The sequence below is a fragment of the Fulmarus glacialis genome, unplaced genomic scaffold (genome assembly GCF_000690835.1).
Source record: "Fulmarus glacialis isolate BGI_N327 unplaced genomic scaffold, ASM69083v1 scaffold7260, whole genome shotgun sequence".
Taxonomy (NCBI): Eukaryota; Metazoa; Chordata; class Aves; order Procellariiformes; family Procellariidae; genus Fulmarus; species Fulmarus glacialis.
Genome location: NW_009188304.1, coordinates 218,862 through 232,076, shown reverse-complemented (window position 1 = coordinate 232,076; position 13,215 = coordinate 218,862). Strand labels below are relative to the sequence as shown.

Genomic DNA, 13,215 nt, shown 5'->3' with positions numbered 1-13,215 from the left:
AGACTTTCTGTAGCCACAGGTGGAGAAGTAGTAAGGACACCAGCTGAAATTGATTGCTTCTGTGTAATCTGTGATAGTGTTTATCACTTTCCACTGAGTTGACTTATCTTTAAATTAGGTGAAACCTCACTGAAAATCAGACTTTATATATGAACCTTCAAATTACACCCAACACCAAAAAGCATTTCTAGTTAATCAAAAGAACTGCGTTTTGTTCTTAAATTTCCACATTTTTTGTTTCTCTGGTTTGTTTTGTTTTGTTTTAATTTTATTTCTATTTTTTTTAGTGAGTGACAGTTGCTTCAGGAACCTTGCCGAGGATCGTAGTGGGATAAACCTTAAAGATCTGGTCCAAGACCCTTCTTTGTGAGTATCTGGCTCTTATTGCTAAGCAAAGAAAAGCTTCTTCGTGATATCCTTGTGAGTAGTTTTGTAATTACATAAAGTAGTAGTATGATGAAGTACACTTAGTGCTTTAGTGGTAATATGCTTGCCAAGTTGTTAGTCTTTAATACAGAAAAATAATATTAAAACCACATTGTTGTTTACCTACCTCTGTTTATGAACTAACATCCAGTGAGCGCATACGGTAAAGGGTACAAGAGCAGTCATCAGAGGTAACAAATTGTGTATGCTGGTATTTCTGTGGAGGAGTTGTATGCACAATGTTGCCCCTCTGCTGAAGGAGGAACTGCATATAAATTAGGAGATTACTGGATAATTATGTTATCGTCAGTTATCTTGACACGTAGAATCTTTTTTCTCTTGCATCTGATTTCATACAGCTGATATTTATTTCTTCCTCTACTACCTGTTTTAATTCAAGTATATGAGCAGATGATCTAATTTTTACCTCATGGCAAGACTAGAGGTCTTCATCTCAGTGTTGTATTTTCCTCTAAAATAAAATTCAACCTCATGAGCTCTGAGACAGACTTGAAATTGTATCAAACCTTTTTGTGGGTGGGTTTTTTTTTCTTCAGTTAACTTTAGTACTAGCTGAAAATGTTCTTGCTAGTGTGCACAAGTGTACCACTTGTTATGAGGATAGGGGAAAAATTCACATCTTTTTAACATGAATGATAGTGCATTTCACAGTGGGTCCTAACATGATGAGCCTTTACACTGGCAGAGCACATTTTTCAGTATCGGTTGGGAAGTAGTGGAAAATAAGGTATATTTGACATCTTATTTCAGTTACAGGGGATTTTTAGTAATGAAGTAGATGCAGGATTTATTTTGTCGTGTTGCTACAGGTAAATGACATATGCATATATACATGCATTCTTGGGAAATTTTGACATAATGTATGTAATATTTGATAATTTATACTTGTGAAATGAAGAGGTACAGGGGAGAGGTATAATTGTTGCTTGAGATTCACAAAATGAGTGCAATAGGTAAATTTTTAATAATTACTATCTAAGTGTTGAAGTCAAGGCTATTTCAAAGGTCTTAATTTTCAACCAAAATTTGTCTTTTGAGTGTTTTTTTTGGTTGTTGGTTTGTTGCCCCCCTTTTTTTTTTTTTTTTTGTTTTTTGTTAAGAATTGTATGTGGTTTTTTGAGCTGCAGGTATGCTTCTCTGCTATACGTAGTTTTGGTTTTGCACTTCTGGAGTTTATTTTCAGAAAGGATAAATTGCCTTTGTTGTAGAATGATCATTTTCCTTGCTGTTTACCAGAAGTGATGAAATCTTCTAGTTTCCTTCCCTGACCATAACTTACATGAAGAAGATTGTAATAAATTATTGTAATCTGCAAAATAAATGAAATGGATTTCTGTTGCTTAAAGCATAAGAAGCAAAGTGACTGCAATGTAGCCATTTTTATCACTTTGAAAGATTGAATAAAGTCTCAAAGCATCTGTTAGGTCTCAAGGACTGTTAACGACACTTCTATTGCATGACAGATTACAGTACAGGAAAAGTCTGCTTCTTCCTGCCTAATGATAGGAATGTATAGACTTTGTTTTGTCTTTCCAAATTGATATTCTTGCAGTTTTACAACTGAGTGCCTATTAAGAGTTCCTGCAAAATGTGTAATAGTGTGAGGGAATCTCCAAAATGAAGAAATTATGTAAGGCTATATTGTTCAGCCCAGCCTTTTGTAGGCAACTCTAAGGTCCCATGGCATCTGAATTCCTTGTTATGCAAAGAGAAATGCAAAGGACAGCATGGGGCTGAAACATGAGTGCCAGCCAAAGAGATGTTTTAACCTTTTTTGAAATAAGAATAAAGATTAATTAAAATCTTTAGAGCATTTGGCTAAGATTTTCACCTATAATGATACCTGAAATAACAAAATAACATTTGGTTCATCCTCTTACCAGTTTAATATTTACAGTTTACGATTTCTTTGGTGCTCGTTAGCTCTGACTGTAGACAAACTGCCTCTTTTCTTTGTAATCTAATATCAGATACCAACATCAGATTTACATAAAAAATTCTGGTGCTTTCTCTGCGAATGGCTCTGTCACTCTAAAGGTTTGCAGTGCATTCGTAATGTATGACACTAATAAAATAGTTTAACAAAGAGTACAAGAGATTTTAGGTTCATTAGCATATAAATAGATAATCAGTGTATACTTTTAGCAGGAGTTCACATTACTAGATGATGGGTTAGCAGCAGAGGTAGAAATACAGTATAATACACCGAGAGGATAGTATAAAAAAAAGTTTAAGTGGTTTTAGATTAGGATGGTTTGATACATCATGTAAAATGCATTTTGAGTGGTGTCCATTTCTTGTGAGACTTAGCTGCTTCATAGTTTTCTAAGCTATATTGGCATCTCGCTTGTTGTTTGCCACTCTTAGCTCCATCACAGACAACTTCTCTTTTGTTATTGCAGAAGGCTGTTTCTGGAGGGCTGAAAGTGTGTCTCTACATTGAAATGAAACTCTATAAAGACAGTGTTATAGGGTTTTTTGATTACTGTCTGATTTATATCAAGTGTGCCTAATTGTCAGGATAGTCTTTTTTCCCCAATTGATTTCCCAGCTAGAGCGGTCTGGACTCTGTAAACTTGATCTGCTTTCAATTCTTTCATCGTTAGTAATAAATAAATCAGGAGTTCGATCATCTCTTTCTATTGTATGTGTTTTACTCTGTCAATGAAAATAGAAATGCTGCTTAAGAAAAAAAACCAAGCATATCAAATAAAAATAAAGTGAGGAGTTATTGGCTGACTGTGGGAGAAGGAAGTATGCAACAACTTTACAATTAAATCTCATTTTGTAGTTAATTACAGAAAAGTTGAATTTGAACAAAAAGTTGATTAGAAGTTCAACTGAAAAGGTGGTTTGAGAGTTAACTGCTGTTCTTTATTGCAGCTGATCATAGAATCATAGAATGGTTTGGGTTGGAAGGGACCTTTAAAGGTCATCTAGTCCAACCCTCCTGCAATAAGCAGGGACATCTTCAACTAGATCAAGTTGCTCAGAGTCCCGTGATGTCTCTGCTCTATACAGTGTCCAGTTTTGGATACAAAACATAAAGATGTAGAGATGTGTAGGAGAATGGCAAGAGAAGGTGGTTAGAAAGTGCAGTGCATGACAGGTGTTACTTAATTTAGAAAACAACAGTGGAAGAGAGGAAGTATGAGTTGCCTACAGTATGTAAGTATGTAAAAGATTATTAAAGGGATTGTTCTTTTTGGCTGATGAGAAAAAATTAGTTCAATTTATAGCAGATGAGATTGTTTGGATAGTTAGAAAACATTTTGAATGTCATTGTGATAAAGAAACTGGAATCTATTTCTAAGAATGTCGGGGAGAGCTCTGCAGATTACAGTCTACATATATTTGATCCTGTGTAAGCGTAGAGAGCTGGAAGGGCAAACCTTTTTTTTTTTTTTTTTTTTTTTTCTCTTTTCTTTTTTCTTTTCGTCTGTGAAAAAGGTATGCATTCTGGCAGTTTGACATCAGCATAGTTAATATGACCAAAAACCAGATGGAACTTTTGATTGCTATACAGGTAACTTAATGTGGCTATGAATATTCAAAGCCTATGATTTGGTTTAGATGATGCACCCGCTCCAGCTCTGCCTACCATTCCAGTAACACATAAAAGATACTTAAAATTTTTCATTCTACAGAGGAGATTTATCTACATGAGAAGACTACAGGTGTCTTTCCATGAATGGTCCTAACCAGCAGAGCTGCAGATAGCAGGTGTAATTGGAGAAACTAAGATGGTGGTTCTTAGATGGTGGTGCAGATGTTCTTCAGTCTATGTTCAGCTGAGGTAAAATGCAATGGAACAGGTTAAACTGCTCTTTGAGGCTCTGCAGCAAGGCAAAATTTCTTAAGCTGGTGCTCAAGGAAAGACAGAAAATCGATCAGTTCATTTGACTCCTCGCTTGGGTGCAGACTGAATGCTACCCTCTTTCTTCCCCTCCTTCTCCATCCTCAATACCCAGTCTGTGCTTAGGAGAGAAATGTGTAAGGTAGAATTCAACATGGCTATCACTTGAAACTCCTCCTAGGTTCTTTACTACTGCATTTCTTCTAACTGTAAGTTATTTAAATACACCTCTGAAGCATGAACCATCAGATCATTAGAGTGTTAGGTATACCTCCACCTACTTCAAGCAGAAGTTCTATGTGTAGACATTCCCAAGTTTTAGCTCTTAGCATCCCTTTATAAGATGTTCCTTTTAGCTGTAGCCTGTATATAGACATAAAGTCTATAGAATACTTGTCTAGACAGAAAGAAGGATGCTTTTAATCTTTCTGTGCAATTCAGTAGGTGCAGCTGCACATAATTACTGATACACATTTGTTTTGGAAAGATCTTCAGAGCTTCTTTGAGATGAACAAGATCCAAGAGATTCTGAATAACTTCCTTCTTTCTAGGCAAAATCACATCACATTTAAACTGTGTTTCATATCGCCTTCAGATTAGCTGACTTCAATTAAGAGAGGGTAATTAAGAAAGGTAAGAACAGGTAACTTTTGACAGGAGATTGGGAGTTGTTTTAATACCTATGTACTACAGAAGCTTTTTTTTTTTGTAAAAGTTGTGAGAAGAAAATGTTATTTACCCTCCATGTAATTGTATTAGAAAGACAACCAAAATGTTAATGATCCACAAGTTTAATAGATTTGTGTTAGAAAATCCTGGATGAACTTGGAATTCCATTTGTCCATGACAGGAGATAGAAGTCTGACAGAAGTCATCTTTGTCACTGCCTTGTTGTATTTTACAGTCTTAGAAGGAGGAACTAGATACTTTTTCTGGGAAGTGTTATGAGCGCTTTAGAATTTGTCACTTAATCATAAGGACTGAAGTTGATGAAGGAATTCTTGAGGAACTCTGATTTTTTTTATCTTGCTGAGGACACAGGCAATACTGTAGGATTGAAGACCTGAATACAATATTAAGTCTGTGGATCTAAAATTTCACAGCGTCTATCTTTACTTGAAGAAACCTGTCTAGCAGTTGTTGAGGATAACTGGAAGTATTGTAGTTCATTCTTTTGCTCATCATTTGAAAATCAGTAGCATATTCTATTTTGCTGAAGGTTACAAATCCCATGTTATGATGATACCAGTTCTCTCCCTCTCTTCTTTGTGCAGCCTTTCTCGTTTTTCAGTGCCTTTTATAATACAGGAATGTCATGCCTGTTTCTTTTATTTAACTGCTGGTCTCAGTAATGCAGCATAGAGAGGAAACATTTCTCCTGTAATCCTATCTGCTGTTATTTTGTTTTGCAGCAGCATTCTAGTGGGAGTTCATGCTCAGTTGTTTGTCCATTATTTGTCTGTATTAGCACATGTTTTCCCTAATAGGTCTGGCTTACAAAAATATTTCTCTTGCCTCTCTTGTCTCCTGTTAGTGAGCTCATCTGTAAGCATCAAGTGATTTCATTGGGTGATCTTTGTCAGGACAACTGGAGGATGCACTATGGTAGCCCAGAGTACTCTGTTATGCAGAGGAGCCATACTGAGGTGTAACAGAAATGGAGCCTATTTTAAGTATGGCATCTAAAGAAAAAGTTGTGCTTGGCAAACTTCCAAAGATCTGACACCTACCTAGTAGTAATTGATGATGATGGGTCTAATCTAATAAGCACTTCTTAAAGTTGATATAAATAGAATTGGCATCATGCTATCCTGGTGGTTTCTGATCGGTCTGGGGGAATACGTGACACAAGCCTTTACCTGCTTCAACTGCAAGCAGAGTTTGCATGTGCCTGAAAAAATTGTATTTACCCTCACTTTGAGATAATAAAACATGCTTTCCTTAAGTGGTCAAGGTTTCTTAGGCCAGTTTTCCTGCTTGGCTTCTCCACAGTCCAACCAGACTCCATCAAATGTATCACAGAGATTGTTCTGTAGTTCATGTGCCAAATAATTTTTACCTCCAGTCATATGAACAAGTCCCTAAATGTTTTCTACAGACATTTTGTAAGGGGCTCTTTGTTTAGACATACTGATTATCTGAGGGAAATCTACTTTTCAGCTTTGTGGAAGACCTCCATTACTTGAGCTTCAGGAAAAGAATTTTCTCAACATACGAGATTCTTTGGCAGTTTGTAGCAAAAATTGCTAATATTGCATGCATTTTTCTTTGGCTGTTTAGGCTTAATGACTCATAAACCTGCAGGAACAACTTCATTTGTCTGAAGCAAAACCTTAGCAGCAGTCTGTGGCAAATCAGAACCTAAGAGAAATGTCTTTCTTAAGCACTTAGTGCTTTCAACTCTAATAATTTTTTACCTCTTGGCCCAAAGCAGCCTCCTGTAGCCTCTTTAAAGCTCCATGTCAGCTTTATCTACCAATAGTAGTTACATTCGGAACAAACTTGCCTTCTTTCATCATACAGTTTCCAAATTCTTAGAAGGAATTTTCTTCCTTTTGCTCTTGCAATACTGTGCAGTAGCCTGCAATTAAGAAATTTATGAGCTGATCAAGTAACTGAAAAAGTTGATCTGGAACTAGAGGCTAGGCAGCCCCAGCACTGTGTGTGGCTTGATAAGCATTGCTGAGGGGAAAGGGTTGTTCGCTTGCATGGCAGCTGCAGCTTGGGTGCCCCATCTGGCTTTTCAGTTCTAGTACTAGTTTTAGAATTAGTTCTAGTACTTCTTTGTGGTGCGGGGATGCACTGCTTGAAGTTTGTTAGCCAGGAACCTCTATCTAAACGTGTTCAGGGAACTTTGCTTATGGGATCTGTAACCAGAAGTCCTCCTTGTTATTAGGAAGTTTTAAATTTAATGCATTTGAAATGCACTTTTTTATGGAGCTGTCTAAAGAAATGTTTGTTTTCTCTGGCTTGTTCTGGAACTAACAGTTATAAATGGATATATGATGTTTTTTGGAATAAGAAACATCATTGTTGGTTATGGAGATTTACTAGATCCTTCATTTTCAGGGTTAAAGTTCATGTTATTTTTATTAGATGTACTTAAACTTTCACTTATAAATGAAAATGCTAGAAAATATTTTCAAAAAGGTTCTAAAGAAAAGCTGTGTCCTTTTTGCTCTGTTTTACTATGTTTACTATCTGATGTCTCAAAAGAAATATGTAAGACACAGGTTGGAAAATGTTGATCAAGTTTCAATCTAGAGTTTCAGAAACTGATTAAAAGTTGTTTCTATGTATGTTTTTAAACTTTGATTTTAAAAGTATCCACTATGTTTGTCACTTAGAATTCATGCCGATTTTTTATTTTTCCAGTTGCAATTTTTAAATCCCTTTCTCTTATTACCTTACATTCTCTAACAGTTCAACAGCGACCCTTAATACAAAGAAGTAATTCACTACTTCCCATCAGCAGGCAGATGTTAGCCAGGCCTCAGCCCACAGAAGGGTCACTTGGAGAGTCAAACATCACAACCAGTAAGGTTACCCCACTTCCTCCTCCTTTCCCTGAGCTTTTGTTGCTGAGCATGACATCACGGTATGGAATATCCCTTTGGTCAGTTCGGGTCAGCAGTGGTGGCTGTGTTCCCTCTCAAATCTTTGCCCAACCCCAGCCTACTCACTGGGGTGGCAGAGGGGGAAAAGACAAGACCTTGATGTTGTGCAAGCCCTGTTCAGCCATAGTTAAAACAATGTTACCAACATTGTTTTAGTCACAAATCCAAAACACAGCAACATACCAACGCAACTCCATCCCAGCCAGACCCAGTACACATAGGAATAGTATTACAATTGTAATTGGAAGGAATATAGACAAGACTCCTGTGTGTCTGGGTATATTCAGGATCAGACCAAAATGACTTTATACAGAAGAAGTAGGAAAAATGAGTATGTACCAAGTACTGTCACAGTCTCAGAGTTAAATATCAGAAGACTTTTTTCTGTAATCATTTGCAGTAATAATTGATAAGAATAGATTGGAGTAGAATGTAAAGTGTTCATTTGGTTGAATATAATTTTACAGCCCATCATTTGCTTTTGATTTTAATGGCACAGCAGCCCAGTTTCCTGGTCAATATTCCATTTTTTAAAATCACAGTCCAAGATCTTTCTAAAGATGTATAATGCTAGGGATTTCCTTGAGGGATTATGCTGTACATCTCTCTGTCTTTGCTTTTTGTCTTCTCATCCAAGCCAAATCCACCACAGCTTCTAGTTGCACTCTCTAGTCTTACCTTAGTAACCTTATCTTGCCTTTCTTGATCTTCTCATTTCAAGCTTCTTTTGGAGGGGTCTTTTTCTCTTTGCATTTGCCACTTTCATCAGCTTTCCACTCTCTAAGGATCTGTGACTCTTCTAAGCCTATTTTGCCACCTCCAGGCTTCATCTGAATCTAACCTGACTCTTCACCTGACTTCATTCTTCCTGACTCTAGTCTTTGTTTCTGTTTATATTCAGGTCTTTTCTGGGTATATAAAGGGGCTGTCTTCTCATAGTGTCTAGATATTGGAAAGAAAATTATTGTGTGTCTCTAACAGGAGAGAGATGGTTCAGTGCTGATCTTAGGTTAACCTGCATCAGTGGATGGTTCTCTGAGAAGATCCTCTTAATACTCAGCAGTGTATTAAGTGTGTTTCTGTATTCTCAGAAACGAAAATAAGATATGAGGACTTACTAAAAAAATCAAGAACAAAACAGAAGACCTATTTATATGACTGTATAAACCTGGGATGTGCTTACATCTTGACTATAGTATTAATTTCTAAAAGGGGTATGGTATGGATCATAAGATTAAGCAGAGATTTGGAACAGCTTCCACACAAAGAGAAATTAAATAGATTAGAACTTTTCACTTTAACCAAGAAACAACGTGTGGTGCAGGTACACAGAATGAATAGCATTAAAAAAAGAAGTCAGAGGCAATTATTCACTGGTTTTCATGGATCAGAAATTGTGACAGGAAAAAATTCAGAGAGCAGGTTTAAAATTAATAAAAGTACATACTTATTCAAGTGTAGCAGAACTGAATATTTCATAATTGATGTAATATCATGTGGAAGCCTGGAGTATAAATGATAGATACAAAAAAAAGGAATTAGACTGATGGACCTACTATGGCTGGTAAAGCTGATGATCTGCATGCAGCATCTAGGTCAGCAAAGCTCCTGAACTGAAGATGGCAAGAGGCCGTAAGTGTGTACCAGGGGACAGATCATGCTCTATGTCATATGTTTATTCCCTAAGCATTTGTTTCTCAACACCAGAAACATCATACTGAGTTGTGTGGACCTTTAGACTGAGCTGGTATGGCAATTTTTATATACTTCTTTCAGAAATAGTAGTTTCATAAATAGTGGAGCATGTACGAACTTGAAACATTTTTCCATGGGGTCAGCAAACACTTGTCCTTGGAAGTAGAGTGGCCTTCCCTGACATGGCTGAATTTAAATTTGGAACTCCCAGTAATGGAGGAACAAAAGCCTCTCAACACAGGGGTTGTAATAATTTATTACATGAGAGAAAAATTCTCTCCTCTAATCTTACTATTAAAAATGACTAAATGCTCTTCTGAAAAGCTCTTTCTTCTGAAAATCAATTGTGAGCTGAGCCCCGGACATAGTCTCTTTGTAGGAGAGGATACCTTTTGTCAAAGCTATAAATACTTGAAAGAGTGCCTTATTTAGAGAAGGCTTCTGTGAAATTTGTGTACTTATTTGCAGCGTAGATTAAGTTAGCAGGGGAAACGGATAATCTGCTACTGAAAGATTATAATAGACTACCTAGCTTCAGATGTAAAGGAAGCCTATGCTGCACATCTTAGGAATGATTCTGACATTGAGGTACAGGAAATTGCTACCCAGAGATGTTTTCATGCTTTTATACAATACTACTCACAAATTCTAGATTGCTTTCTTAATTAGAAAGAATTGTCCTGCCATCACTTGTTCTGGGGGACTCTTTAAACTCAGTTTCTTTTTAGCACTGTACAGCAGAAATCTATACAGATGGTAGCTTAAGAAGGAAGAAGTATAGTTAAACCACGATAATTATGTCATTTTCATGTACACTTTTCTCACCTTCTTTCACTATAACTTGAATTTTACCATGGATTCTTCACTTATGCTTCTCCCCTTTATCCATGCTAACATATAACCATCACAAGAGCATAACCAAGGCATAAGTATATTTTCTATGGATGATGAGAGCCTTGAAGTTCAAAACTGACATATCAAGGGTTCAAAAATTACCTCAAGTCGTTTTCTGCAGACAGTTATTTCAAAGAAGTACAGTTATACTACAACACTAAATGCTTCCCTTTACACCCTTACTAATCCTGTTTTAAGCTTTTTGCATTTTCTTTAGCTGCAGCATCGCTCTTCTTACCTCCAATTTAATCCCCTTCATTGTATTCTAACAGAAATTTTTATTCTAATGAAATTCTATTTTCTGTTGGTTATTTGGGTTTGGGTATGAGAATGTACCTCGTCTATTAAGTGATATTTTTGGCTGGAAATACAGTGTTTCCGTGAAATTTGTTATTGGTGTCATTTTCAGATAGGTGATTGTTTTAGAAAATACAGGGTGCTCTGGAGTGTCGTTTGACTGACATGATTGAATTACCTATTTAAAAAATACACATTAAGAGATCTTTTTGTCCCTCAACCCCTCTTCATTCAGTATGTTTCTCTCATTGTCACAAGCATTCTGCACAATGTGCTCTGCAGCTCAGTACAGTATGTGGAAATGGTCAATAGCAAGTGTTCAGCAACAGAGTAGATGATGGAGGGACTATTAAATGTGGGAATGCAAAACTGGAATGTCTCCTCCATTTTAATAAAATATGTTTCATTTGTTCCTGTGATTTTTTTAAAAAAATAGATTATTACTTATTAGGTGGTGTTTTTTAGTCTACTGTGTTCCATTTTTCCCAAAGGTGCACTAAAAGATACAGATGTGCTTCTAAAGTAAAGATACTTTTAGTGGATCCTTTCCTTTTTTCTGCTAACATAAAAAAACACTTTTCTAACGGAGCCTGGAAAGCCATTTACCAAAGAGATTGCTAATAATCCAGGAAATACATTAATATGTAATTTTGTTTTCATTTTCATATACAGATAAAGAGAATACAGGGCAATGTGATTGAGATGTTTTTACCACTGTAGTTCTGGTATGGCTGATGATTCAGGGCTGAGAAGCAGAGGGTGGTACCATGAGCAGCTGTTGTGTCTGTTTTGTGCCTGGAGCTCTAGCTGTACCTGTATTGCCTGCTTTTCCTTCAGGAAACTCTGTATTGTGCCTACTCTACCACATTTGCGATGCTCTGAAAATTAGAGAACAAGATTTGAATAAATTTTAATTCAACCTATCATAACAGTTCCATGCAGATTAGAACCTCATTTTCATCTAAACCGGTATGACGTTCAGGGGAAAATTAGAGGCTTCAGGAGTGTCATCCTATCGTTTCTGTTGCCGACTACAAACTATTAAGAAAAATTCAAGAATGTATTTGCGTTTTCAATGTTCTTGAAACGTTAAAACTCTAAGAATCAAACAGTTTTCACAGAATAAGCAACAAAACCCAGAAAATACTCATCCTGAGTGGCAACCATCCAGTCCCACCTGTCCATGCATTCACACAGGTGGATCATCTCAGCTTTGTGTGTATAAGCAACAGCAAGCTTTGCTTTCCACCAATCTACAATAAATAACTCTATCCAAAACTTATCTAAAATGATTTTCAGAATCTTTACTTACAATACTTTATTGTAACTATACTTAAAATATCAGTTTTGAAAGTTTGTAAGTTAATTGTACTGTATTCTGACAGTGTTCTTTGGGTACAGTTGCCTTTAAAATGCATTATCTCAGCATCTTTCAGCATTGAATCCCTTCTGAAAACAAGAATTTGCTAGAAAAATGCAAAGAAATACAGTTAATACATTTTCTTTATACCTCTTCCTGGCATAAGAACAAATGCTACCTGCCATGAGCCTTAGGCCCCTTTCAAGGGCCATTGTGCATGTGAGGGGATGAAGCAACACACTTGACAGACTGATTTGTATTTTTAACAGTATGCTCTGTATTGTTCTTCAGAAGCTAACAACATTAAATGTACATCCTCAAGGAATGAATTTGTGACCAAAAGCTAGGTAAGAATTAAAGGTTATGTTTGTGTTCAAATAGGTAGAGTATCTGTGTACTTCATTATTTGCTAATGCTTACATAGGCATTAGTAATAGATGAACTAGTAAAGATTTGTAGATTTCAGAACAATTTTAATTTAAAATTCTAATATTTTGCATTTATACAGATGATTCAGTTTTATATTGTGAAAGAATTTTGTGAAGTGTGTTTTTAAAGAGTCAAAACTGAGAAAACTTCTCCCCTTTTCACTAGTGTCTCAAACGCAGTGAGAAGTGTGCCTGCTTCTGCCTGCATGGTTGAGCAGAACATTTTGAAGATACTTGTGTGAAACAAAAATACCCCTGAGTTTTTCTAAACCTAGTAGAATAAGACATTATCAGCTTAAGGTTTTGCTCAGAAATCCCAGTAATAGCGATGAATTCTACATTTAGGAGGGTTTGTTTTTTTTTCTCCTTTGTCTTCCTTCAGGAGTTCTTCTTGTTCTGCCTTCTCCTGCACATACTTCAGACTCCAGCCAGTGCTGTAGCCCTTGCACTCTCAAGCCTTTTAATCTCTTTAGCCAATTTATTGTTTGTGCTAAACAAAAGGATTTGACTATGATTTTTGTGGAGCTCGTGAATGCTTACCATGCTCAAAAGCTCTAATATAAGATAAAATTCTTCGGATCGAAACGCTCTTTTTCCAGTCACTGGTTTTTATTATCTTTG

General features: G+C 36.3%; 1 protein-coding gene across 1 annotated transcript in view; it reads left to right on the top strand.

The window, feature by feature from the left end:
• Positions 1-287: 287 nt before the first annotated feature.
• The window catches only part of GPHN (gephyrin), a gene marked incomplete at its 5' end in the record, with an annotated part of 202,461 nt that continues 189,533 nt past the window's right edge, over positions 288-13,215 (top strand). The window contains one exon of the mRNA XM_009578130.1: positions 288-366. Coding sequence (XP_009576425.1) covers positions 288-366 — 79 coding nt within the window. The remainder of the gene's footprint in view (positions 367-13,215) is intronic.